This window comes from Bufo bufo, chromosome 4 (genome assembly GCF_905171765.1).
Source record: "Bufo bufo chromosome 4, aBufBuf1.1, whole genome shotgun sequence".
Lineage (NCBI taxonomy): Eukaryota > Metazoa > Chordata > Amphibia > Anura > Bufonidae > Bufo > Bufo bufo.
In genome coordinates, this window is record NC_053392.1 from 491,688,503 (window position 1) to 491,715,117 (window position 26,615).

The window sequence follows — 26,615 nt, forward strand, 5'->3', positions numbered from 1 at the left end:
CCAAGGAACGCAGGTCCTGGATAGGGACGTCCGAGTCCAACTCCTGTTCCAGCTGCGCACCCCAAGCAGAGATTGCTTTCCCTGCCCAAGCAGAGGCAAAAACCGGTCTGAGAGCCGAACCGGAGGCAGCAAAAATGCCCTTAGAAAGGGTCTCCATGCGACGGTCCTCCGCTGACTGAAGAGAGGACCCGTCGGGAACAGGGATGGCCGTGTTCTTCGACAGCCGGGCCACAGGGGGGTCCACCTTGGGTGGGGAAGACCATGTGGCCACGACATCTGCTGGAAAAGGATAGCAAATGTCCAGCTTCTTGGGGCTGACAAAACGGGCGTCCGGTCGAGCCCAAGCCTTAGACACCACAGAGGAGAAATCAGAGTGGATTGGGAAGACTTTTGAGACCTGCCTGGGTCTGATAAATGAGACGCTAGCTGCGTCCGAGCTAGGGGGATCATCCTGCACCTTAAAGGTGTCACGAATATCAGAGATGAGTTGACCCATCGCTGAGGCTAGCTTGGACGGCAGGGCCGAGTCCATTTCCAAATCTGAAACCGCCAATTCACCTTCAGAGAGCGAATCCTTTGGGGAGGAGAGGCTCGTCTGGGTGTGCACGCGTGGCGGGGAGAGGGAGGCATCCGAGGAGGAGGCTCGCTCTACTCTAATACGCTTCTGAGAGTGCCTAACTCGGGAGGGGTCACTAAAGGAGAGTGAACCCGCTGCAGCGGCAGAAGCGGTGGACCCGGAGGGCGCGACAGTAAGAGTGGCGTCCTGCGGGGTAGGCGGCCTGTCTATTAGGCGGCCCACGACATGAGTGAGGCTTTCCACGGCCTGGGACAGGGATCTAGCCCAGTCAGGCGGGTCAGAGGCAGCAGGGAGCGACACAGCGGGCGACTGAGGCTGCGGTGGAGCCCGACATGCAGTACAGTGCGGATCAGACTGCCCCCGGGGAAAGGGTTCCCTACAAGCAGTACAGGCATGGTACCAAGGCTTGGCGGCTGCAGAAGGGTCTGACATGGTGGAACAAAGATGTTGCACTTAAAGTGGGAGACCCCAAGGAAAGAAACGGAGATAACACTCAAGCGACAGTACTGTGGCACGGAGGGGGTTAAAAGTCCTACCAGACCCGGATGATGCAAGCGGCAGCGGTAAGGGGGAACAGACTGAGGAGGCTGTGGAGGAGAGGCAGCAACCGGCTTCGGATCGCACTGCAGAGAGGATTCCACGCAGCACTGTGCGATGAACCCGGAAGTAGCGGAGCGCATGTAGGAAGCTCCGCCCCCTCCCTGCCGCTCTGAAGCAGAGCCGCGCGCGCGCGGCAAAATGAACTTAACCCCCAAGGATAATGAAATGCCGGCCTGAAATGGCGCCGTTCACGCCAAGAAAGCGGCCCCCTCCGCGCCTGGATGTGGCAGAAGGCAGCGTCCCTGCCAAAGACTGCCCAGATAAACTCCCCTGCCCGGTAACGGTCCGATATCGGGGGGGGGGAGGGGTGGGCGCACGATGTAGCAGTGGCCATGTAGTAACAGTGGCCATGGGAGCCCAGGAGGCCTGTAGCAGCGGTGGGAGGGAGGAAGGGGAGGCTGGAGCAGCCTGTCTCACCATACGCTGTCTTCACCCTCAATCCATCCAGCGGGGTCGCCCCTTCAGCTCCTGGCACCGCAGTGGCAGCAAGCCGGGGGAGGGACTTGGCGTGCGGGCGACCCTGAGCTGGCGGGACGCAGGGGAGCGAGGCTGCCCTGGTCCACCTTGTCTTCTGTGGGGGAGGCGGCAGTGCGGATTACCGGCACTGGCGCAACTCAACCCCGGGAGAAACAGAGGGGTCTAATGCGCCTCTGTTGTCCCTTAAAAACAACAAATAACGTAAAAATAAAAAATCATAGGAAAACAACCCTGCATAAGCAGGGGGTGTCTTGCCTCCTTGGACACTAAGCAAAAACTGGCAGTCTCTTCTCCAGGCTGAAGGGTATAGCTGATGGAGGAGGGGCTTACAGCTTTCACTTAGTGTCACGCCTCCTAGGGAGCAGAGCTATACCCATGGTTTCCTGTGTCCCCCAAGGAATATGGGCGAGAAAACACAATTTTTTGGGGGGCAAAACACAGTATCAAACATCTATTAGCATTATTTCTGAACTGATGTTATTTGGCCCAGTGTACAATAAGATTTCTACTGATAACCTCCTGTCTTCAGAATATTATAGGGGTTTTCCAGCCGCAAGAAATCCACAATATTGCTGTAGGTAAACACAGAATGAATTTTATACCGCTGTCTGCGGTTTCAAAAAAGATATCGCAAGGTTGGAAAACTCCTTAAAGATGAAAGAGTTAGCATTTAAAAATGCACCACAAAAAGCAGTGCTATGTTTATAACAGAATTTATGCATATACAAATACATAAAAAATTCTTCTTTCACCCTCAAAGATAACGTTTTCATATGTAAACACTTTGGGGCAAGATAGATCAAAACTGGAGTAATGTAGCAACGAATCAGACTCCACCTTTCATTTTCAAACAAAGCTCTGAAAAATGAAAGGTGGTGTCTGATTAAGCCAGTTTTCCTCTAAATGTCCCCCTCTGAGCCCACACATTTCAGATTTGCAGGTAGGGATTTGAAAACCACATCCATATAAAAAAAAAAAAATTAAAAACAGCATGTCAATTTTGTGAGGATTTATAACAGATTTTATCCCTTTAATACACTAGGGCAAAATTCACAACAAAAAGATGGGAATTTGCTGCATAATCCCGGTTGATATGTGGACATGTCCCCCGCGAATTTCTCCTAACTGCATTATACATTTTGTCTTCATTGCACTGATGCAACCTGTCAGATTATAAAAAACACACATATAATAGTCGTACCTGTCTCCCTCTAATTTTGGAATATCTGAACAACTGGATGAATCTTCTAACCACGCAAGTGTTGGTCTTCGAGTCTCCACCGCGGTAGTGCTCGAGTCACCAGCAAGAGCTAGGAGCTGAACTATTGCAGGGTCATATGCATTTACCTCAAATTTTAAGTGCACCTTAAATAAAAAGAAAGAAGATGAAACACAGCATTAAACACTAAGCAGTACGCCGTTACTGATCAAACACGGAATTGTATAGAGTCAATACCTTCATAAGTTTAGATACATCCCACACACAAATTTTTCCTCTTTTTGTTGCAGTAGCTAGAAAGTGTGGACAGTTCCCCACCCCAAAACAGGATATTCTATCTGTGCCATCTGTGCAGGGAAACTGGGCAGGACATGTTGCAAGAGTAACCGAGAGGGGTACATTCTGAGTATGTTCACCTTTCACAAAAGGACAGTTTGGGGAATGTCTCTCGTGTTCAGACCTTGAGGGGAAAAACAAAAACTCTTTAAAATGATCTTAACAAGCATTACCTCCTGTGTGTCCACTTTCATACATAACCAATAGTAAAAATAAAATAAAATAAATCCAGAAGGAATACAAACCCTATAAATAACGAATTGAATGACAAAAAATAGACAGGAGATACATTTGCTCCTACAGTTTTTGTCAGTCTGCAGGATTTCATGAATGCTCCTAGAAATCCTGAAGACAACACAATGGGTTTATCTCCTGTTGATCTCTTCTATATTGGCTGGAGATCAACTGAAGGGGTAGGGCAGCAGAATGGGCGAGGGGTGGGTGACTCCTGCTACAGCCAGACACAGACCAGTGAGGAGGAAAAGGGAAGAACATGGCTGACCTTATGGGACAAAGAAGATTTCTTTATATAGTTTTAATTGTAATATTCAACAAAATAGGATCAAAAGAAACTGGGAAATTAGGGAGGAATTTAAGACATTTTTTTAAAATTCTGTAAGTTTAGCATTCCTTTAAAGGAAAGGTCTCACAGAATTTTTTTTCCTCTCGAAACTAGATAGCAACACAACATGTTTTTCCAATCTGTTTCTATTTTTGGAACAGGATTATGGGGGGTGGCCAACAGCATTATTAGAGAATTGCTTTGCAGCAGCCACATGGGCCATAACCACAATAGATTTGGAGGGACTCATTAACTTCTATGGGAGAGTTTTCTAGGCAGCTCCAGAGGACAGGAGGGAGCTGATAAGCTTTGACAACCACCTACTGTGAATGGTGGATCCTGTGTTATGTGTATATAGGCGTGTTATTCCAATCCTGCCTGTAATGATGAGCAGATTACTGCAGTAAAGTGATCTGTACAGACCAAGAAGTGGTGCCTATTATGAGGCTTAGTAGCCATTGCAAAAAGTGTAGGATTATATAGGTTGTGTTATTTTTTTATTTTTTTAATATAGATATCGACATAGAAAAATAAACCACCAAGAATTTTTTAACATAAAAACGTGATCGGTCACTTTCTGATGGCACATTCCCTTTAGGCCTCTTTCACACTACCGTTTTTTTTTTTTCCGTTTTGCGGGCCGTTTTTTGCGTTCCTTATACGGAACCATTCATTTCAATGGTTCCGCAAAAAAAACGGAATGTGTTCCGTATGCATTCAGTTTCCGTATTTCCGTTTTTCCGTTCCGTTGAAAGATAGAACATGTCCTATATTTGGCCGCAAATCACGTTCCGTGGCTCCATTCAAGTCAATGGGTCCGCGAAAAAAACGGAACACATACAGAAATTCATCCGTATGTCTTCCGTATCCGTTCCGTTTTTTTCTGAACCATCTATTGAAAATGTTATGGCCAGCCCAATTTTTTCTATGTAATTACTGTATATGCCATACGGAAAAACGGAACGGAAACAAGGGAGTTGTAGTTTTGCAACAGCTGGAGGCACACTGGTTGGGAAACACTGATTTAAGTGATAATTCTGATTATTGAGTCTATGTATATCATTTAAGGCTACTTTCACACTAGCGTTTCTTTCCGTCATGGGATGCGGAGCAAGATGGATCTGTCATGACCCACAATGCAAGTCAATAGGGACGGATCTGACAATAGAAACCGTCGCCCATTGACTTTCAATGGAGTTCATGACGGATCCGTCTTGGCTACGTTAAAGATAATACAACCGGATCCGTTCATAACAGATGCAGATGTTTGTATTATAAGTAACGGAAGTTTTTTTTGCTGAATCCAGCAAAAACGCTAGGGTGAAAGTAGCCCAAGATGTAAATCTACTTCTTATAAGCTCCTATAGATTATAAATATCTGGAAAAACTAATAAAGTTTATTATGATTTAAAGCTCATGTAGACCCATAGACGTTCTAAAATGTGGTAAGATATAGCGGATTATGTTAACATAATTTATATTTCCAATTCACTTAGAGAGCTGTACGATTTTGCAGAAAGCGTATGGAATTTGTATGAATCCATACACCGCTTACTCGGAAAGCAGAGCAGAGCCGAACAGAGAAAAAAAGAGTGGAGCTAAATGTGTATGGAATCATGGACTTTCTAAAAATCCATACTCCACTTTATAAAGGTAGCAGAGGAGAAAAGAACACAAATGAGGGGGAAAACCGTTGGGACAGTTAGATCTAGCGCTTGGTGAGAATCTCAACACCTGGACCCCCACCGATTAAACAGTATGATAAGTACCTTTTTTTTCCCGATTTCCTACTTGGTAATTACAAGCTAGGTAGGCTAGAAAAGACTTGATACAGAATAATATTTCATAAGTAGTATAGAGGTGCCTACATGCAGCAGTAGTGTTAGGGGATTGTACGGTACTGCCAAGAGAAGATCACCATAACTCTACTAACTGGTCATAGGGATGACTAACGGAATGAGACATCCCTCTTACAGAACCATTTAATAAAGAAATCTGACATCTGTTCTTTTGAGGATGGGGTATATATTCACTTACCATGGTTCATCTGTAGGTTCCCAGCAAACTAAACATACGCTACACGTGAAGCACATGGCTCGATCATCTCCTGAGGAAGCTGGCTGTAAAACAAAAATATATAAATACTTATCAACACATACATAAAAGGGACTACATGGACAGTGAATGAAACATTGAGCTGGCAAATCTCACCTGATGGTAAAAACCTGCTTGAGCCATAGGGTCGGGCTGAGCCCACCTGTAGCCAACATGTGGCCAAGAAGTGAAGGTCTCCCGTCTGTTCGCTTCACTATACATCAAGGACCTAGCAAAGAATTAAACGAGAAGAGAGCTCAGCTCAAGGACTGTGGCTAAGACTGCTGCTTTATTTGACTCTTAGCATTTAACACAAATTACCAGGAATTGATTCAAACAATTGGGCAGATTTCGGATCATCTGAAACCCGATCATTTTGTAAACGCACAGATAAGGCCAGACACAGACTCACCTTAATTAACTGCTAGCCACAGTCACAATAAGGCCTCATTCACACATACGTGGATTTTCACGGACCACGATCATACGAGTGTATTACTGTACAGCGGTGGGCACAAAGCGCATGCCGTCATAGCAACCAATGACACTGTGAGCTCGTGCACTCAGCAGGACAGGTTTTCACGGACCGTGGTCCGTGAAAATCCATGTATGTGTGAATGAGGCCTAAAGAGGTATTCCCATGTCCCTTCAAAGTCAAGCCTGCACAGCAACGCCCCAAGGCAGGTAAAAACAAACATTCACCCATTATCAGGATCAATGGGAGTCCCGGAGTTTGAAACCCCACTGATAATAAAGTGATAGCATATCTTATCGATATAAGCATCGCTCATGCAATGGGAATCTCTCTTTAACAGCCACCTTTACGGCAGAGGTTTGTGGAAATGGTTTGCTTATATGAGGCTAAAGCAGCAGAAACTGTAGCAGTTAGGTCACTAATATGGACAAATGACAAGTTTCTAGTCCTCTGATTTATATACTTTTTAATTCATTTAGTCCTCTTTAAAAGGTTTAGGAGCTACTCCTATTCCACAAGGCCCCTCTGCCAAAAGCCTAAGGTAGGGGGTTATGCATTATTTGTAAAAACATTTAAATGTTGAACAAATGTTTCCTCAACAAGCTACCCCAGTACATGGAATTTAGTACAGCAGTGGGTAGATCCATGTTAGTATGACTGCAAATCTTCAACCATACCGATCCACAGATCGTCCTGGTCCCACGCCAAGCTCAGGCCTTGCACTAGGTAACAGGTAGGACAGTCTGTCCATTATAGAAGATGCTACAGGCAGCGCCGCAACGTTTTGATTTATCTTCTTCAGCTCGTTCACAATGGCACCGGTTACTGACTTTAACACATGATGAGGAAGATGAAATGTGACAGTTGCCCACTGAAAAAGAAAATGACAAACTTAATTATATAGTACCAGATTGGGGGCCCCTTTGGGCATTTTTGATTCCCTCTCATAAGGTTTACCTAATGTGTCCAGTGCGGAAGAGAAGCTGCTTCTCTTGCATTGATTTTTAATGGCTGTCCAACACAGTAATGGGAATCATTCTGCTGAGCATGTGTGGCCAGAAACTACATACATTAAGTGGACCTTCTGAGACGGAATCAAAAGCACATCTGGAGGCGCCATAACACATATGTAACAGCATACCTAGACACAGAATATTTTTTTAAATGACTCCAAAACTATTATGTTTTGCATGAACTTACAAAAAAATTTAATATTGAATTGTGGGGCAACCCCTTTAACAAGTTGACACAGTACCTTCTAAGTTTAGGCTACTTTCACACTAGCGTTCGGGGCCCTGCTTGTGAGCTCCGTTTGAAGGGGCTCACAAGCGGCCCCGAACGCATCCGTCCATCCCTAATGCATTCTCAGTGGATGCGGATCCGCTCAGAATGCATCAGTCTGGCAGCGTTCAGCCTCCGCTCAGCTCAGCAAGCGGACACCTGAACGCTGCTTGCAGCATTCGGGTGTCCGCCTGGCCGTGCTGAGGCAAACGGATCCGTCCAGACTTACAATGTAAGTCAATGGGGATGGATCCGTTTGAAGTTGACACAATATGGCTCAATTTTCAAACGGATCCGTCCCCCATTGACTTTCAATGTATAATCTGGACGGATCCGTCTGAACAACTTTCACACTTAGAATTTTTTCTAAACTATAATGCAGACGGATCCGTTCTGAACGGAACCAAACGTCTGCATTATAGGAGCGGATCCGTCTGTGCAGACACCAGACGGATCCGCTCTGAATTGCAATGTGGACTGACGCATGAATAACTGCAGTAGGAAAAGACACGGAAAAGGGGCAGGTAAACAGATTTACTATAAATGACATAATACACTGGCAAACAATGTCAAAAATCCTGGTCTATGGTTGAATAAAAATGTTAAGGGATTCGAAAGTCAACACAAAAATAAATGATTTTTAAAATTAAGTGTTTTGATGGTGCAAAAAGAAAAACACAACACAAAATAAACACTAATTATCTTTGACATCCTCAGAATCTTACTTGCCCACAAAATAAAGTTATGATGACACTTATACTTCCAACAAATGTGGGGGGGGGGGGGGGCTAAAAGCAAAAAAAAATAAAAAATGTGGAATTACTTTTTTCCATAATGTACCCCCCATAAACCACAAATACAATAAAAGTTATACATTAGACGTAAACAAAATGGTGGCATTTAAAATTACACCTTGTCCGGCAAAACACAACCCTTCATACACCTTAACCCCCCAGGTCAAGAGAAAAATAAAAAGCTATAGTTTTTGAAATATAGATTATATATATATATATATACACTGAAGTCCAAAAAAGTCTGCATCTTTAGGTGGTTAAACTCCAGGACAACTCGATATATAAAAGGCAGGTGCTCTTTAAGTAGTAATAACATAGTACTGGCCCAAAGAAGTGACCATATGGCCAAATAAAGGCCGCAGTGCCAGAGAATTTACTAGAAAATGACTTGGAATGCAGCCTTGTCCCAACGAGCATTTGTTAACACTAGTCGCACTAGTATAAGAAAATAATGGATCTTCCGGTCTTCTAGGCACCTTATAGACCCATTTCTAGACCTAGACATGGAGATTTTGGACATTTGTTTGCCTGTGTTGGCATGCCAATGCCTACAAGTGTAAAACAACATCTGTCCAGAAGAACGTAGATATTGTCTACTCATCCCACTAAAGAATGTACAAATAGGTAATGAGTTATGAGGAAACCTCTACATGGTCATTAATCCACTCACATCTTCACATGCAGAATCCAACCAAGATCATAAACTAAATGTTCTTACCTTGGCAACCTTATGATTTGCTGCTGTCTCGTGTGAGGTATTTTTAAAGCCATCCTTGAGCTGCATAATAAATAAATCATAGCCTTCTGCACTGGACACATCGATCTTCTCTAGGCAAGCGGATAACAACTGCTGCACCTGGAAGGAATTCAACCATGAAAAAAGCCACCCCATTAAGTTTCTGAGAAGTCATAAAATTAGAAATGACCCAAAATTTATGATTAAAAGAAGAAGATATCCACTAAATTAAATCAGAAGAAAAAAACATTAAAGGAAAGGGGATAAACTAAAGACAGCAAAAGACAACTTGTATGGGGCTTCCACCACAAATGGGTGGTCTCTTATGCAGGTGAACAAATGGATGCAGACTTTCAGACTCAATCTGACTTCTTTGAGTGGCCCAAAAAAATTCCATAAGAGTCAATAGAAATCCATTTAAAAACTTTGGTGGTGCTAGTACAGTTCTTGGCATGATGGCTTCTGATCCTATTATATTACATCATTATAGTAGGGCTGAAATGATTAATTGAATTAATCGATTAACTCTACAAAAAAAAAAATAATAATCTTCGATACAAATTTTTTTGCTTGATGATTCGTTTGCGCCATGTGACCACGGAGTGCGAGTGAAGAGCTTGCTATTATTCACGCTCCAAGGTCACCCATCTGCCCACGCAGTGCTGCACTGGATCCTGATATACACACATTGTCAGGACATTTTAGTTCACTGGCACTGCGGCTGGGCTCTGATGGCTAGGAGGGGGGAGTGGGGGGAACTGATGGCAGTGGGAGGGGAAGCAACTGATGACATGGGGAAGCTGGTGGCATTGAGGGAGGAGCTGGTGGCACTGCTGGAGGAACTAATTGCATTGGATGGGGGAACTGGAGGGGAGCAACTGATGGCACAAGGGAGGAGGAGCTGATGGCACTGGGGGGGGAGGAGAAGACTGATGGCAGGGGGGGATGATGAGTTTTTATAGAAAACTTTCTTTAAATTAGTTTTTTCTTATTAGAGTACACGATTCATCGTTGGATTTATCGGTAGAATACTTGATTACTAAAATAATCGATAGCTGCAGCCCTACATTATAGACATCATTAGAAGGGCCCCCCCCGCTCAGCACACCCTATATAAGCCAGAAGCGAGAACTCTGCATGTGGCTCCTGTTCTGATGGACTCGAGCCATCCTTTTTTAACATGGACATCGATTCATCTGAAAGGCCACCATGTCCTACTACATTTCTGCCACATCAACTGCTGCTTGCAAAAATAGGCTATCTGCAGGTGGTGACACAAGTAGCCCATGAATTTTATAGGGTTTGTCCAAGGAGAGACAATCTCTTTAAATTAAATTTAAAAAAAATAATAAAAAAAAGTCTACCAGTCAGATTTTTAAAACTAAATTTATCTAAAAGAAAAAAAAATGTTCAAGGCCCACATACCAGGAAGATTTTAAGGGTTGAGCACAATACAGTAAAACATGCTTCTTCCAGCTCAGTTTTCTCCTCAGATGGGAGTTATGGTCCTTTTACAAGGACTGACATTTCAGTCAATTATCGTGAAAAAAATAAAAATAAAATGTTCCCGATAATTGCCTGGTCGTCAGCGAAGATGAAGCTGCATATACAAGCAGTAATCACCTCTGCTTTACTGGGACGACAAAAATTATTTTAAGGCAGCAGAGCCTGTTTATACAGGCAGATCCTCTGCCCAGAAACAATTATTTCTGGTGGTGGTCAAAAGACCTTACCACACGAGGAACAAGCGTTTGCTCATTCATCAAGCGACCACTGACATTTTTACACCAGTCAATCAGAAACAAACGTTTCTACAAACGCTGAGCACTAATTGGCCCAAAGACCGGTCCCAGTAAGGCCTAGTTCACACTTCTGTGTTTTGGTCAGCAATTTCCCTCAGTGATTCTAAGCCAAACCTAGGTGTGGGTCAAAAACACAGAACAAGTGTGAATCCTTCCATTATACCTTATATCTGTGTAGGCTTAACTCACGGTTTTGGCTCACAATGACAGATGCAAATCACTGCCCAAAACACTGAAGTGTGAACTAGGCCTAAAATGACCTTTAGATCCTCTTGCAATTCTTGAAATAAATCCTGGACTACGAACATTTTAGGTTATCAGAAGACAGATTAGAGGAACATCAATATAGCATGACATACAATGGGAAGATTTTGTGGACTACAGAAGTACTTACCTCAGTAACTGGCAATTCAAGCTGGACTACATCATCTGATTTAGAGACTGGAGTCTGAAGTGCGGTGTCTAATAATAAAATGCCATTTAGATCCTTCCGACAACCCACTGCATAGTCATCCACAAAGATAACTTTATCCACAGTTGGAAAATACTGACACTTCACCCGACCACCAGGCTTTGCTGTTGAACAAGCAAAAAGAAAATCTTTTTTGGATATTTAGGACAAAGGTAGTAATATTAATGAGAAAAAAAAAAAATGAACAAGTAAAAGGACCAATTCAAATATTTCCAATATTGGATCCCGTAACAGGTGACAATACCAGATACCCATAACGGTGTGGGGATCTGGAGTCACTTTCTTGGAGCCAACGTTCTGGTATTATGTATTAGAACATGCTAGTAAAAATAAAATAAAATAAAAATTTCAGTTTTATTAACGATTATGATCGATTCTTTTTTTCTTGCTAAATTAACTATAAAACATGTCCAAGTAAATAAATTAACAGTTTTTCTATAAATAACTAATATATTAATATATTTTATGCAACTTCACAGGTTTACTATGGGCAACACAGTTTTTCTTTTCGGCAGTTTCATAAATCTCCCCATCTCTGTATGTCTGCACTTGCATCTTTGCAATCAGATTTATGGCCCTTTAAGGTGCTGCACCTATATCTACAAACAGCAGGCAGCTAAGATGCTGTCATGCTCCCCCCCTCCGATGTCTTGCTGGGAATGGTGGCACAGCACACACCCAATACACGTCCCTGAAGTCAGAGGAATGTTGGTCAGAGAAGAAATCTCCTGACCTGACAGTCCCCACAGAAGGTGCTCCAACAGGTCTATCATGAAGATGGTCCCAGACGAGGACCTACTCCAGGGGATGAGGCTTAGACCTGCTAGAAGCATTCTTTCAACCTCCAAAAAGTCTGGTATTGGGTCTCCCAAGCTACAGGGAATGCTTGAGGAGGCTGAACAGAGGCCTAGACCAAGGATTATGGTAATTGGGCAGTCAATGTATTTCCTGGCTTCAGGTTTAAACGTAGGACAATATTTTGAAAGTTGACCAGTGCTAACAATATTGGTCTTAAAATGTGTAGGAGGGGTCCACTAGGCAAGGATATGTACTTGTTTGTTGGGTGTTCTGGTGAGAAAAAGAGGATTACCTCCGATTTTGCAGGCACAAGGTAAGAAGAAGAAGCTCAATGCTGCTACTTCAAAGCATCGCGGCCAAACCACCCCCCCAATGACTCCCGCAATGTGGGCGGGAGGAACAGGCAGAGCTAATAAGTGGTATTGTCCTATCCCGAGAACTATGGTGGGCACCATTGTAACTAGCTGTATTTGGCGATTATGCAAATACAGTGGTCCCTCAAGTTACAATACAATAACTGGACGACCACTGTATGTTGAAACCATTGTAACTAGAGTCCATAATTATATGGAAAACCAGTAATTGGTTCCAAAGCCCCAAAATATCATCCCATTATAAGAGAAAATGAAAACCTAAAGAAAAATAAGCAGACAACTACAACAGATAAAGCAAGTCCTTACATATAGCTGCTGGAAGATGTAAATCACTTTCTAAGGAGGAAGACACAAGCTTCTTTAGGGGCCTGTATAGTATACAGTGTACAGGAAAAAGAAAATGGAGCTGCCCTCACCTGGTGCCAAAAGGAGCAGCTCATCCTGGCACAGGGAGAGGGCAGTACAGGACATGAAGTACCGCACTGTACTGTAAATAGCAGCTACTAGACAGACAACACAGGTGTTTAATCAGGGTAATGGCCATGATGATTGGCTGGATCGGAGGCATTGTATGTATGTCTAGTTTTAACTTATGATTGCCCAGGAAAGACCATTTTAAGTTGAAAATATTGTATCTTGAAGCCATTGGATATTCAGGGACCACTGTACTAACATCGCCAGCTACAAAATGGGCAAATTAATCTAAATTATTTCAATTAATGGACCAGCCCTAGTACCACATGCCATACAAAATCCATAGCCAAGTCCCTGCCATGATTCCCTCATGGCCAGCAAGAAGCCCAGCGCTATATCATGTATAGAAGGGAAAGTCTGTTCTCCTGCAATAGTTCTTCATGTTACACTACATCAGTATACTTTTCCTCAGTCAAAATGATTCGCCCTCAAGTTAAATGCCTGGTCATTCATCCCTGTCAATAGCCAGTGCAACAAGCTCATGTGGAAGGAGAGTGACCTGCATTGTGAGGAACGCTGCCGTCTAGGTATGTTGGCTGAAAACCATCTAAAACGGTTGTCTGGGGCAATTAATCATGCATAAATGGAGAGTATGCAATAAATTAACAAAATAAGTATTATTAACCTGGAAAATTCCTTGCTGCTCCCTGTTGCAGCCCTGCAGCGACGCCGTTGCGACTATTCATGACTAGCTTGACTGCAGCGGTCATGAGTAGGGATGAGCGAACTTCTGTGTTCAAGTTCGGCGTACAAGGTTCGGGTTATCTAAGAATTCCGCTACTTCGGACGATAAAACTTATAGTCCGTGGTAGCGGAATGCCTGATGGAATTCCTAGATAACTCGAACCTTGTACGCTGAACTTGAACATCCCTACTCATGACCGCTGCAGTCAATCACTGGTCTTAGGGGTAATGCTAACACGGATGGAACATGACCACTGAGGTGGTTGCGAGCAATGGTCATGTAGATGTATGATGCTCCAAAACTATAGACTGATGGGAATCAATGTACCACTGGTTTATTATCACTTTTACTACTGATGGTAGAGTCCCTTTAAGACAAACTATCAATTTTTTATCCCATTAACAGCCTATATATGATTTATTTATTTACAAAAAAAAAAAGCGGATGGTTTTCTGTATATAATTTTCTGTAGTCATTCTATATGTTCTACTTCCTATCTTCGCTCTTAACTAACTCTTTGTTTGGACTTTTAGCACGGCATACAGCCCCGCTTGACTTTCTCTGCTAGACCATTCACTGTGTCCAGGGATGGGGGATGAGTGACTCAATTAGAGTATCAGAAATTACACTGATGAATGCAGTGCTCTCCTGTGGGCATCTTTATCTAGATCAGGGATGCCCAACCTGCAGCCCTCCAGCTGTTGCAAAACTACAACTCCCAGCATGCTCAGACAGCCTACAGCCATCAGCAGGGCATTGTGGGAGCTGTAGTTTTACAACATCTGGGAGGGCCACAGGTTGAGCATCCCTGATCTAGATCTATCAAGAGAATAATAGAGCTGTCACATTGTTATCCCAATTCTACTAATCTATTATATTAACATATAACATCTTTAACTTGCAATAGCAGCAAAATAGCAATGGGTTAAGGTGGATTTAGGTGGGCAGATTAACCATGCTGAACGCTCCTGTGAACGCTCGTTCCCGAAAATCTGCCTGTGTAAAATTGCTACCGATCAACCGATGAATGAGAGAAACAATCGTTCATTGGGTTATCCCGTCACCTAACTCATCATTTCTGGGCAGCAATTCGTGCCGTCTAAACAGCTGTTGAGCAGCCGACTGAGGAAGGAGGGTTTCTTCCTAACCACTGGCTGCTCCTCGGCGCCTGTAAATGTGCCTTTACTCATTTACATAGGAGTTTTTACTCTCTGGTGAACAATATATTGTATTGTTTTGTATTGTAAAGTACTGCTGAAACGAAAAACAAACCAAAATTCTTTAAAAAAATACATTCCCATGAATAGAGTTTAAATATATAATGACACACACATATACACCCCTTTCTCAAAGAAGTGTCCCTTTAAACTTTTAAACAAACCCTTTGATATCTTGCTGAGCAATGAATAAATCCTAGAATCTGGTAGGTATTGTACCTTCAACTGACTGTTGGCATTGGTTTAGAGCAATTTATTGGTGCAGCAACATTCCTAATGTTTATCCCAGGCATAAAATGTACATCTTACCCAAACATTTGATTTTTGGACCTAAAAGGACATTTAGATTTCAAGTGCCTACAAACTATGTAAAATACAGTGTACAAAAAGCTTGCAAGAACATAATCTACAGTATGATCATAAAAGAAACTGTATAAAAATGACTTCTGAACACCACGCCTGGCAGTCTACGGTATACAGCTAAAGATCTCTGCAGGAGGCACCTGTTCTGTGCAGATCATATGCATTTCCATGTCAACAAACTGTGATTCACAATATGGCGGTGACATTAAGAGGATAAACAACGCTTTCCCGTAGAGATCCTACAATAGCAGACCATAGGAAGTAAATTCTACAAGCCGCACTTGTTTGACACAAGCCCGAAATTTCTTACTCAAAAGGATTAACCTCACCCGTCTTAAAAACCTGCTCGAGCTTTTAATATATACAAAGTGTGCCAAGCCAAGACGTTTGGAAGTGATACAACATATATTCATTATGTACAGTCAACTAGATAGAAACTAGCATTGAATCTCCTTAGAGAGACTTGGAATAATCTCACACATCGAGATTCCTTAAAGGAGCTGTCCAGAAGGTACAAAAGCATCAAAATAGCTTAAAAATTAAAAAGAAATCCTACTCGACTCTTCAATTCCTCACCACTCCTGGGTCCCCCTCAACATGGAAATGTGACCGAGCCAATTACTGGCCACAGAGATCCATCAGTGATTGACTGAGTGGCCACATTTACATGTTGACAGGGACCAGGATGTATAGGAACGGCAGCAGTGGGGGATAAGTGAGAAAAGTGTGACCGCTTTTCTTTTAAAAAGGGTCAGAATGGCATAAAAAAAATATTACCAAACATACAACAACCACTTTACGCATGTGGATGTAACAAAGTCTGAGGTGCGCAAGGAGTGTATGAAGCGGGCTCATGAGCTGAGCCCCCTCCATACACAGCGGGAACCAGCTGTCTTACAAAGCTCACACCAGTCTGAGGTAATGCCGATCTGGGGAGCTAGACAGAGGGATGGGCAAATCATGGGGTCCCAATCAGTTATCATGGCAACTGGAGGCCTGAAGGATAGGTCACCAGTATCTGATTGGTGGGGGTCGACACCTGGGACCCCTGCCAATCAGCTGTTTGAGGAAGCCTCAACGATCATTGGAGATCCGTGGCCTCCTTGCAGCTTACCAAGCGCAGCGCCGTACATTGTATAGGAGCTGTGCTTGGCATCACAGCTCAGCCCTATTCACCTGAAGGGGACCGAGCCGTGTCTAGGCAATGTGACGTTAAGGTGCGAGAAGGCTGCTGCACTCCTGTGAGCACTGCAGCCATCACAAAATAGCTGATCAGTGGAGGTCTCGCTGTTCAGCGAAGGTTATACTGATGACCTTCGCTGTAACAATGCCTAAAACGGACAAGAATAGGAGATTTTTGTATCCTATTCGCAAAAAAAAAAAAAAAAACACGAAACGGACACGGAAACAAACAACATTCGTGTGCATGTAGCCTTAGTCACATGACACAGCTGAGGATCAGAAAGGAGGGGATAACTCACAAATACAGTAAAAGGTAAAAAGATTGCCTTCACTACAGTTTACATCTGGTACCTTTCGAACAGGTCAGATAATAAAAAATGTTTTGGGAGTGGTTCAAGGAATTTTAAAAGGGGTTGTCCGGGTTCAGAGCTGGACCCGGACATACTCATAATTTCACCCAGGCAGCACCCCTGATGTTAGCAGGATCGCGCAGGGCAAGAGTTCTTTCATTTACCATAACACACTGCCGGGCGGAGGCTTCTGGCCAGCAGTGTGTTCGGTGACGTCACCGGCTCTGATGGGCCGGCTTTAGCGCTACCGTAGCAGTTTTACAGGCTAGGGCAGCGCTAAAGCCCACCCATCCGTGCCAGTGACATCACCGAGCTAACTGCTGGGAGGAAGCCTCCGCCTGGCAGCCCTATGGAGAGCCTGGTTAGTCACCGGAACTCCAGAAAATGCCTTTGCCCTGCGCAATTCAGCGCAGGGCAAAGGAGAGCATGAGCCCAGACAGCCCCTTTAAGATGCATGTACAGGGCATTGGTGTTCACCACTTTCACAGCCCTTCTGAAAAGATTGTGAGGGCAATACTTTAGTAGGCATCATCCAGTCTTAACCAATTAGGTCTACCTGATGCCCATGTTTAGCGCACCACCCTCAGACAATAGTATTTTTTAAATAGAACATGTTTTCCTTTCGCTTTAGTACCAAATATCCCAGCACTAAACATATTGCACAACATCTATGCAGCCTCCCACTCAGCCTATAAATACCACCTGAAATAAGGAGTGATTCAGAGGGCAGCGATAAAAACAGCCTGAAAAATACACCGACACTCAAAACATGAAATCTGCATCGACTAAGGCCTCCTGCACACGACCGTTGTGTGCACCCGTGGCCGTTGTGCCGTTTTCCGCTTTTTTTCGCGGACCCATTGACTTTCAATGGGTCCGTGGAAAAATCGGCAAATGCACCGTTTTGCAGCCGCATCCGTGATCCGTGTTTCCTGGCCGTGAAAAAAATATGACCTGTCCTATTTTTTTCACGGCCAACGGTTCACGGACCCATTCAAGTCAATGGGTCAGTGAAAGAACACGGATGCACACACGGTTGGCATCCGTGTCCGTGATCCGTGGCCGTAGGTTAGTTTTTATACAGACGGATCCGAAGATCCGTCTGTATAAAAGCTTTTTCAAAGCTGAGTTTTCACTTCGTGAAAACTCAGAACCGACAGTATATTCTAACACAGAAGCGTTCCCATGGTGATGGGGACGCTTCTAGTTAGAATAAACTACAAACTTTGTACAAGACTGCCCCCTGCTGCCTGGCAGCCCTGATCTCTTACAGGGGGCCGTGATCAGCACAATTAACCCCTTCAGGTGCCGCACCTGAAGGGGTTAATTGTGCTGATCACGGCCCCCTGTAAGAGATCAGGGCTGCCAGGCAGCAGGGGGCAGACCCTCCCCCCCCTCCCCAGTTTAAATATCATTGGTGGCCAGTGCGGCCCCCCCCCCCCTCCCTCTATTGTAATTATTCGTTGGTGGCACAGTGTGCGCCCCCCATCCCTCTATAGCATTAACAACATTGGTGGCCAGTGTGCGGCCTCCCATCTCCCCCCCCCCCCAATCATTGGTGGCAGCGGAGTTCCGATCGGAGTCCCAGTTTAATCGCTGGGGCTCCGATCGGTAACCATGGCAACCAGGACGCTGGTTGCCATGGTTACTTAGCAATAGTACAATAGTAGAAGATTCATACTTACCGGCTGCTGCGATGTTCGTGTCCGGCCGGGAGCTCCACCTACTGGTAAGTGTCATTGCTAAATGAACTGTCACTTACCAGTAGGAGGAGCTCCCGGCCGGAAGCAGACATCGCAGCTCCCAGGTAAGTATGAATCTTTTACTATTGTACTATTGCTAGTAACCCGCTGCCACCAATGATGGGGGGGGGGGGGTAGATGGGAGGCCGCACACTGGCCACCAATGTTGTTAATGCTATAGAGGGAGGGGGGCCAATGGGGGGCGCACACTGTGCCACCAAGGAATTATTACAATAGAGGAGGAAGGGGGGGGGGGGCGCACACTGTGCCACCAAGGAATTATTACAATAGAGGGAGGAAGGGGGGGGGGGGGGGCCGCACTGGCCACCAATGATATTCAAACTGGGGAGGGGGGGGGTCTGCCCCCTGCTGCCTGGCAGCCCTGATCTCTTACAGGGGGATATGATAGCACAATTAACCCCTTCAGGTGCGGCACCTGAAGGGTTAATTGTGCTGATCACAGCCCCCTGTAAGAGATCGGATGCTGCTAGGCAGCAGGGGGCAGTCATGTACACAGTTTGTAGTATATTCTAACTAGAAGCGTCCCCATCACCATGGGAACGCCTCTGTGTTAGAATATACTGTCGGAAATGAGGTTTCACGATCTAACTCATATCCGACAGTATATTCTAACATAGAGGCGTTCCCATGGTGATGGGGACGCTTCAAGTTAAAATATACCATCGGATTGGAGAAAACTCCGATCCGATGGTATAAAAGGGACTCCAGACTTTACATTGAAAGTCAATGGGGACGGACCCGTTTGAAATGGCACCATATTGTGTCAACGTCAAACGGATCCGTCCCCATTGACTTGCATTGTAATTCAGGACGGATCCGTTTGGCTCCGCACGGCCAGGCGGACACCAAAACGACTTTTTTTTCATGTCCGTGGATCCTCCAAAAATCAAGGAAGACCCACGGACGAAAAAACGGTCACGGATCACGGAAAAACGGGACCCGTTTTTGCGGACCGCAAAAAAATACGTTCGTGTGCAGGAGGCCTAAAGAGAATACAAGATTTATTTGTCCAGGCCAGTGTTAAGCTACCATTCACATCAGTAGCATAGCAAACTACTATTTCATCCAACAGTTTTTTTGTCCCCCTAAGACTATAATGGGGGCGAGGCGGCGTTACGGTGGCAGCGCACGCCATGAGGCAGCCGGACTAAAATTACTGCATGCAGTACTTTTAGTCCGGCTGCCTCTCGGCGTGCGCTGCCGGGATGCCGCCGTAACTGCGCCCCCATAATAGTCAATGGGGACGGAGCAGCAGTGCGGGGGCACACATGAACAAGCGGCAGAACGGATTCGACAGGCTGTTGACCCGCCAGAAAAGGCTGCCGGAGTCCCCTGCCGCTAGTGTGAAAGTACCCTAATACAACCATCTGCATCCGTTACGAACGGATCCGGTTGCATTATCTTTAACATTGCCAAGACTGATACGTCATGAACTACATTGAAAGTCAATGGAGGACGGATCCGTTTTCTATTGTGGCAGAAAAAATGGATCCATCCCTATGGGCTTGCATTGGGGGTTATGCCGGATCAGTCTTGCTCCGCATCCCAGGATGGAAAGCAAAATACAACATATTGCGGTTTTCTCTCCAGTATGGGAACGCAACTAAACGGAACGGAATGCATTTTGGAGCATTCCGTTCTGTCCAGTTTTGTCTCTATTGACAATGAATGAGGACTAAACTGAAGCGGTTTTTTTCCAGTACTGAGCCCCTATGACGGATCTCAATACCGGAAAACTAAAATGTTAGTGTGAAAGTAACCTAAAGCTGTCACTTGATCCTTAGCAAAAGAGTGCAATCTGCTGCTTTATGACAAAGTGACAGACAATATTAGGGTGGGGGGGGGGAGGACTGTGCTTTAATGAATGTTTATAATGTCAGAGAGCAGAGATAATGAGTCTGTCTGCTCCCCAGATGACGGAAAAGACAGAAAACCCACAGGCAGCTACTAGAGAATGTCAGCTATGTATACAAAAAATTATTCCATATGGTTAATAAAGAACAATTGAAAAAAATATTTTTAGCTCAACATACGTACAATGCAATAATAAAGAAAAAATTCCCCCAAAGGTGTACATAGACTTTAAGGTGTTTTCCAGATCCCGCAAGCTGCCTCCGCTATTGAAAGATTCATACGTCCCTGCACTCTGGCCTCCCATGTGTCCATCTTCCTGTACCTGGCTTGTATACTTCCTCTCTGACATAAGCATGGTCACCTGCTCCGCTGCAGCCAACCACTAGATGTCACTCCTAAAATCAGCCACTGGCTACAGCAGAGCAGGTGACTATGCCCATGCCCAACCATAAACAAGCCAGGGACAGAAAGATGGACACAAAGGACCAGAGTGGTGGGAAGAAGGTAAGTATGAATCTATCAATAAGGAAGGCATCAATTAAAACAAAGCCAACAATACAGGTTCTTCTGAAGTTCCTGAACAGAGGTGGAGGTTACAAGATAGCATTAGTTAAATACATATTCTCAAACCACCAAAAACAAAACATCAAGAACTTGGGAGATTGCCAGAAGATCACAACAGTTTGGAATTTTCCTTTAAATAACACAAGATTGATCTGGTGGCAAAGAATTTTAGCAAGCCTCAATCAGAAGGATGAGAGTATTGTAGAAATTTCTGGAATACTGCTACCACTTGTGAATTCACCACTCATATCTATGAAAAACTAATGCCTTATCCCATGGCATTTTAACAGGATTTAGCATTTTTGTGCTGTAGTATGACTGACCTGTGAATACACCTTATATCTGTCATTACTGGGTGTCAGATGTGACCATCACTTGCACATTATGGTTGGCTGACAGACCAGCCCACAAACCTTCAGAAGTGCCTCCTTTTATGGCCACTTACAAACACACCAATTACTGCGGCCATTGGACATCCCAGCATAGATACCAGGTGTGAACCCCGTGCGACGTCGACAGAGAGGAGTATCTTGCAGTTCCTCATGCGATTTCAGATCACCAGACTCATCATCACTCGGGTTTCCATACAGGCAAAGCTGAGATCCCATGAAGTGACAAGCGTAGATTAGGCTGGGTTCACAATAAGTTTCCGTCATACTTTTAATGTACTGTACACAAAAAAAAGTATACGTTATTGGATGCATCAGGCAGGTGCATGCCATACTGTGGCATCCGTCACCATAGAGTTCCACTGTAAAAAAAAAAAGTACACTTTGCAGGATGGAAAAAGTGTGGTATAAGCTTTTCCATCCAGCAGAGTCCTGGCAAAAAAATAATTTGTTAGTTAACGTACACGTTTTTTTACAATGGATCTCTATGGTGAGGGATGCCACTGTATGAACTCTGTCTGAGGCATCCATGAACTTGTTTCTTTTCGCGTGTACTTTAAACTTACAACAAAAACATGATGTGAACCCAACTTTACCGCACTGAAGGTAGGTTGGCAACATTTTTAACGTCAGGAGGCCATTTCTGTAGCATTTGTTACAGATTAAAAGATTACTATGAGGGCAGACAGCAGTCCTTGTCCTCACAAGCAGTGCACAGTTCTTTACAGCAAGGAAAACTAGGGATCATCAGATACACTATTTACTATCAATATCACCCCAACTTTCCTGAGGATCTGTCATCAATATTGTACTTCCAAAAAACACCATTATTGTGTCGGTCTCCTGACTGATCCTTGACTGCCTACTGATGGGAGATTCTTCCCACTTCCAAAGGTTTTCTGCAGCAGCCTATTATCCACTCTCCGCACCATGCATACAGAACTACGCTGGGACTGACGGAAAATATTGGTACACCAAACAAGCTCTCTCATATGTATGGCCTTTACACTACGTTTAGGACACCCAGTGAGAACACATACAGTGGATATAAAAAGTCTACACACCCCTGTTAAAACGTCAGGTTTCTGTAATGTAAAAAATTTTTACAAAGATAAATCATTTCCGAACTTTTTCCACCTTTAATGTGACGTATAAACTGCACAACTCACTTGAAAAACAAACTGAAATCTTTTAGGTAGAGGGAAGAAAAAAACTAAAAATTAAATAATATGGTTGCATAAGTGTGCACACCCTTAACCACTTCAGCCCCCAGTGCTTAAACACCCTGAAAGACCAGGCCACTTTTTACACTTCTGACCTACACTACTTTCACCGTTTATTGCTCGGTCATGCAACTTACCACCCAAATGAATTTTACCTCCTTTTCTTCTCACTAATAGAGCTTTCATTTGGTGGTATTTCATTGCTGCTGACATTTTTACTTTTTTTGTTATTAATCGAAATTGAACGATTTTTTTGCAAAAAAATGACATTTTTCACTTTCAGTTGTAAAATTTTGCAAAAAAAACGACATCCATATAGAAATTTTGCTCTAAATTTATAGTTCTACATGTCTTTGATAAAAAAAAAAATGTTTGGGTAAAAAAAAAAATGGTTTGGGTAAAAGTTATAGCGTTTACAAACTATGGTACAAAAATGTGAATTTCCGCTTTTTGAAGCAGCTCTGACTTTCTGAGCACCTGTCATGTTTCCTGAGGTTCTACAATGGCCAGACAGTACAAACACCCCACAAATGACCCCATTTCTGAAAGTACACACCCTAAGGTATTCGCTGATGGGCATAGTGAGTTCATAGAACTTTTTATTTTTTGTCACAAGTTAGCGGAAAATTATGATTTTTTTTTTTTTTTTTTTTCTTACAAAGTCTCATATTCCACTAACTTGTGACAAAAAATAAAAAGTTCTATGAACTCACTATGCCCATCAGCGAATACCTTGGGGTCTCTTCTTTCCAAAATGGGGTCACTTGTGGGGTAGTTATACTGCCCTGGCATTCTAGGGGCCCAAATGTGTGGTAAGGAGTTTGAAATCAAATTCTGTAAAAAATGACCTGTGAAATCCGAAAGGTGCTCTTTGGAATATGGGCCCCTTTGCCCACCTAGGCTGCAAAAAAGTGTCACACATCTGGTATCTCCGTACTCAGGAGAAGGTGGGGAATGTGTTTTGGGGTGTCATTTTATATATACCCATGCTGGGTGAGAGAAATATCTTGGCAAAAGACAACTTTTCCCATTTTTTTATACAAAGTTGTCATTTGACCAAGATATTTATCTCACCCAGCATGGGTATATGTAAAAAGACACCCCAAAAACACATTCCTCAACTTCTCCTGAGTACGGGGATACCAGATGTGTGACACTTTTTTGCAGCCTAGGTGGGCAAAGGGGCCCATATTCCAAAGAGCACCTTTCGGATTTTACTCCTCATTTTTTCCTGAATTTGATTTCAAACTCCTTACCACACATTTGGGCCCCTAGAATACCAGGGCAGCATAACTACCCCACAAGTGACCCCATTTTGGAAAGAAGACACCCCAAGGTATTCCGTGAGGGGCATGGCGAGTTCCTAGAATTTTTTATTTTTTGTCACAAGTTAGTGGAAAATGATGATTTTTTTTTTTTTTTTTTTTTTCATACAAAGTCTCATATTCCACAAACTTGTGACAAAAAATAAAAACTTCCATGAACTCACTATGCCCATCAGCGAATACCTTGGGGTGTCTTCTTTCCAAAATGGGGTCACTTGTGGGGTAGTTATACTGCCCTGGCATTCTAGGGGCCCAAATGTGTGGTAAGTAGGTAAATGACCTGTGAAATCCGAAAGGTGCTCTTTGGAATGTGGGCCCCTTTGCCCACCTAGGCTGCAAAAAAGTGTCACACATCTGGTATCTCTGTATTCAGGAGAAGTTGAGGAATGTGTTTTGGGGTGTCTTTTTACATATACCCATGCTGGGTGAGATAAATATCTTGGTCAAATGCCAACTTTGTATAAAAAAATGGGAAAAGTTGTCTTTTGCCAAGATATTTCTCACCCAGCATGGGTATATGTAAAATGACACCCCAAAACACATTCCCCAACTTCTCCCGATTACGGAGATACCAGATGTGTGACACTTTTTTGCAGCCTAGGTGGGCAAAGGGGCCCATATTCAAAAGAGCACCTTTCGGATTTCACAGGTCATTTTTTACAGAATTTGATTTCAAACTCCTTACCACACATTTGGGCCCCTAGAATGCCAGGGCAGTATAACTACCCCACAAGTGACCCCATTTTGGAAAGAAGAGACCCCAAGGTATTCGCTGATGGGCATAGTGAGTTCATGGAACTTTTTATTTTTTGTCACAAGTTAGTGGAATATGAGACTTTGTATGAAAAAAAAAAAAATCAAAAAAAAAAAATCATCATTTTCCACTAACTTGTGACAAAAAATAAAAAATTCTAGGAACTCGCCATGCCCCTCACGGAATACCTTGGGGTGTCTTCTTTCCAAAATGGGGTCACTTGTGGGGTAGTTATACTGCCCTGGCATTTTCCAGGGGCCCTAATGTGTGGTAAGTAGGTAAATGACCTGTGAAATCCTAAAGGTGCTCTTTGGAATATGGGCCCCTTTGCCCACCTAGGCTGCAAAAAAGTGTCACACATGTGGTATCGCCGTATTCAGGAGAAGTTGGGGAATGTGTTTTGGGGTGTCATTTTACATATACCCATGCTGGTGAGAGAAATATCTTGGCAAAAGACAACTTTTCCCATTTTTTTATACAAAGTTGGCATTTGACCAAGATATTTCTCTCACCCAGCATGGGTATATGTAAAATGACACCCCAAAACACATTCCCCAACTTCTCCTGAGTACGGCGATACCAGATGTGTGACACTTTTTTGCAGCCTAGATGCGCAAAGGTGCCCAAATTCCTTTTAGGAGGGCATTTTTAGACATTTGGATACCAGACTTCTTCTCACGCTTTGGGGCCCCTAGAATGCCAGGGCAGTATAAATACCCCACATGTGACCCCATTTTGGAAAGAAGACACCCCAAGGTATTCAATGAGGGGCATGGCGAGTTCATAGAAATTTTTTTTTTTTTGGCACAAGTTAGTGGAAATTGATATTTTTTATTTTTTTCTCACAAAGTCTCCCGTTCCGCTAACTTGGGACAAAAATTTCAATCTTTCATGGACTCAATATGCCCCTCACGGAATACCTGGGGGTGTCTTCTTTCCGAAATGGGGTCACATGTGGGGTATTTATACTGCCCTGGCATTCTAGGGGCCCTAAAGCGTGAGAAGAAGTCTGGAATATAAATGTCTAAAAAATTTTACGCATTTGGATTCCGTGAGGGGTATGGTGAGTTCATGTGAGATTTTATTTTTTGACACAAGTTAGTGGAATATGAGACTTTGTAAGAAAAAAATAAATAAATTCCGCTAACTTGGGCCAAAAAAATATCTGAATGGAGCCTTACAGAGGGGGTGATCAATGACAGGGGGGTGATCAATGACAGGGGGGTGATCAATGACAGGGGGGTTGATCAATGACAGGGGGGTGATCAGGGAGTCTATATGGGGTGATCACCACAGTCATTGATCACGCCCCTGTAAGGCTTCATTCAGACGTCCGGATGCGTTTTGCGGATCCGATCCATCTATCAGTGCATCCGTAAAAATCATGCGGACATCTGAATGGAGCTTTACAGGGGGGTAATCAATGACAGGGGGGGTGATCAGGGAGTCTATATGGGGTGATCACCACAGTCATTGATCATGCCCCTGTAAGGCTTCATTCAGACGTCCGGATGCGTTTTGCGGATCGGATCCATCTATCAGTGCATCCGTAAAAATCATGCGGACATCTGAATGGAGCTTTACAGGGGGGTGATCAGGGAGTCTATATGGGGTGATCACCACAGTCATTGATCATGCCCCTGTAAGGCTTCATTCAGACGTCCGGATGCGTTTTGCGGATCGGATCCATCTATCAGTGCATCCGTAAAAATCATGCGGACATCTGAATGGAGCTTTACAGGGGGGTGATCAGGGAGTCTATATGGGGTGATCACCACAGTCATTGATCATGCCCCTGTAAGGCTTCATTCAGACGTCCGGATGCGTTTTGCGGATCGGATCCATCTATCAGTGCATCCGTAAAAATCATGCAGA

General features: G+C 43.9%; 1 protein-coding gene across 10 annotated transcripts in view; it reads right to left on the bottom strand.

Annotated features, from left to right (window-relative positions):
* The window catches only part of BIRC6 (baculoviral IAP repeat containing 6), a 312,461-nt gene that overhangs the window by 246,606 nt on the left and 39,240 nt on the right, over positions 1-26,615 (bottom strand). For all 10 annotated transcript variants that reach the window (XR_005778475.1, XM_040429565.1, XM_040429564.1 and 7 more), the window contains exons 2-8: positions 11,348-11,529; positions 9,134-9,271; positions 7,018-7,211; positions 5,983-6,094; positions 5,809-5,891; positions 3,111-3,333; positions 2,856-3,019 (exon numbers count right to left, since the gene is read on the bottom strand). Coding sequence is in view for 9 of the 10 variants with exons in the window: in XM_040429565.1 (XP_040285499.1) it covers positions 2,856-3,019; positions 3,111-3,333; positions 5,809-5,891; positions 5,983-6,094; positions 7,018-7,211; positions 9,134-9,271; positions 11,348-11,529 (1,096 nt within the window). In the remaining variant the exon portion in view is untranslated. The remainder of the gene's footprint in view (positions 1-2,855; positions 3,020-3,110; positions 3,334-5,808; positions 5,892-5,982; positions 6,095-7,017; positions 7,212-9,133; positions 9,272-11,347; positions 11,530-26,615) is intronic.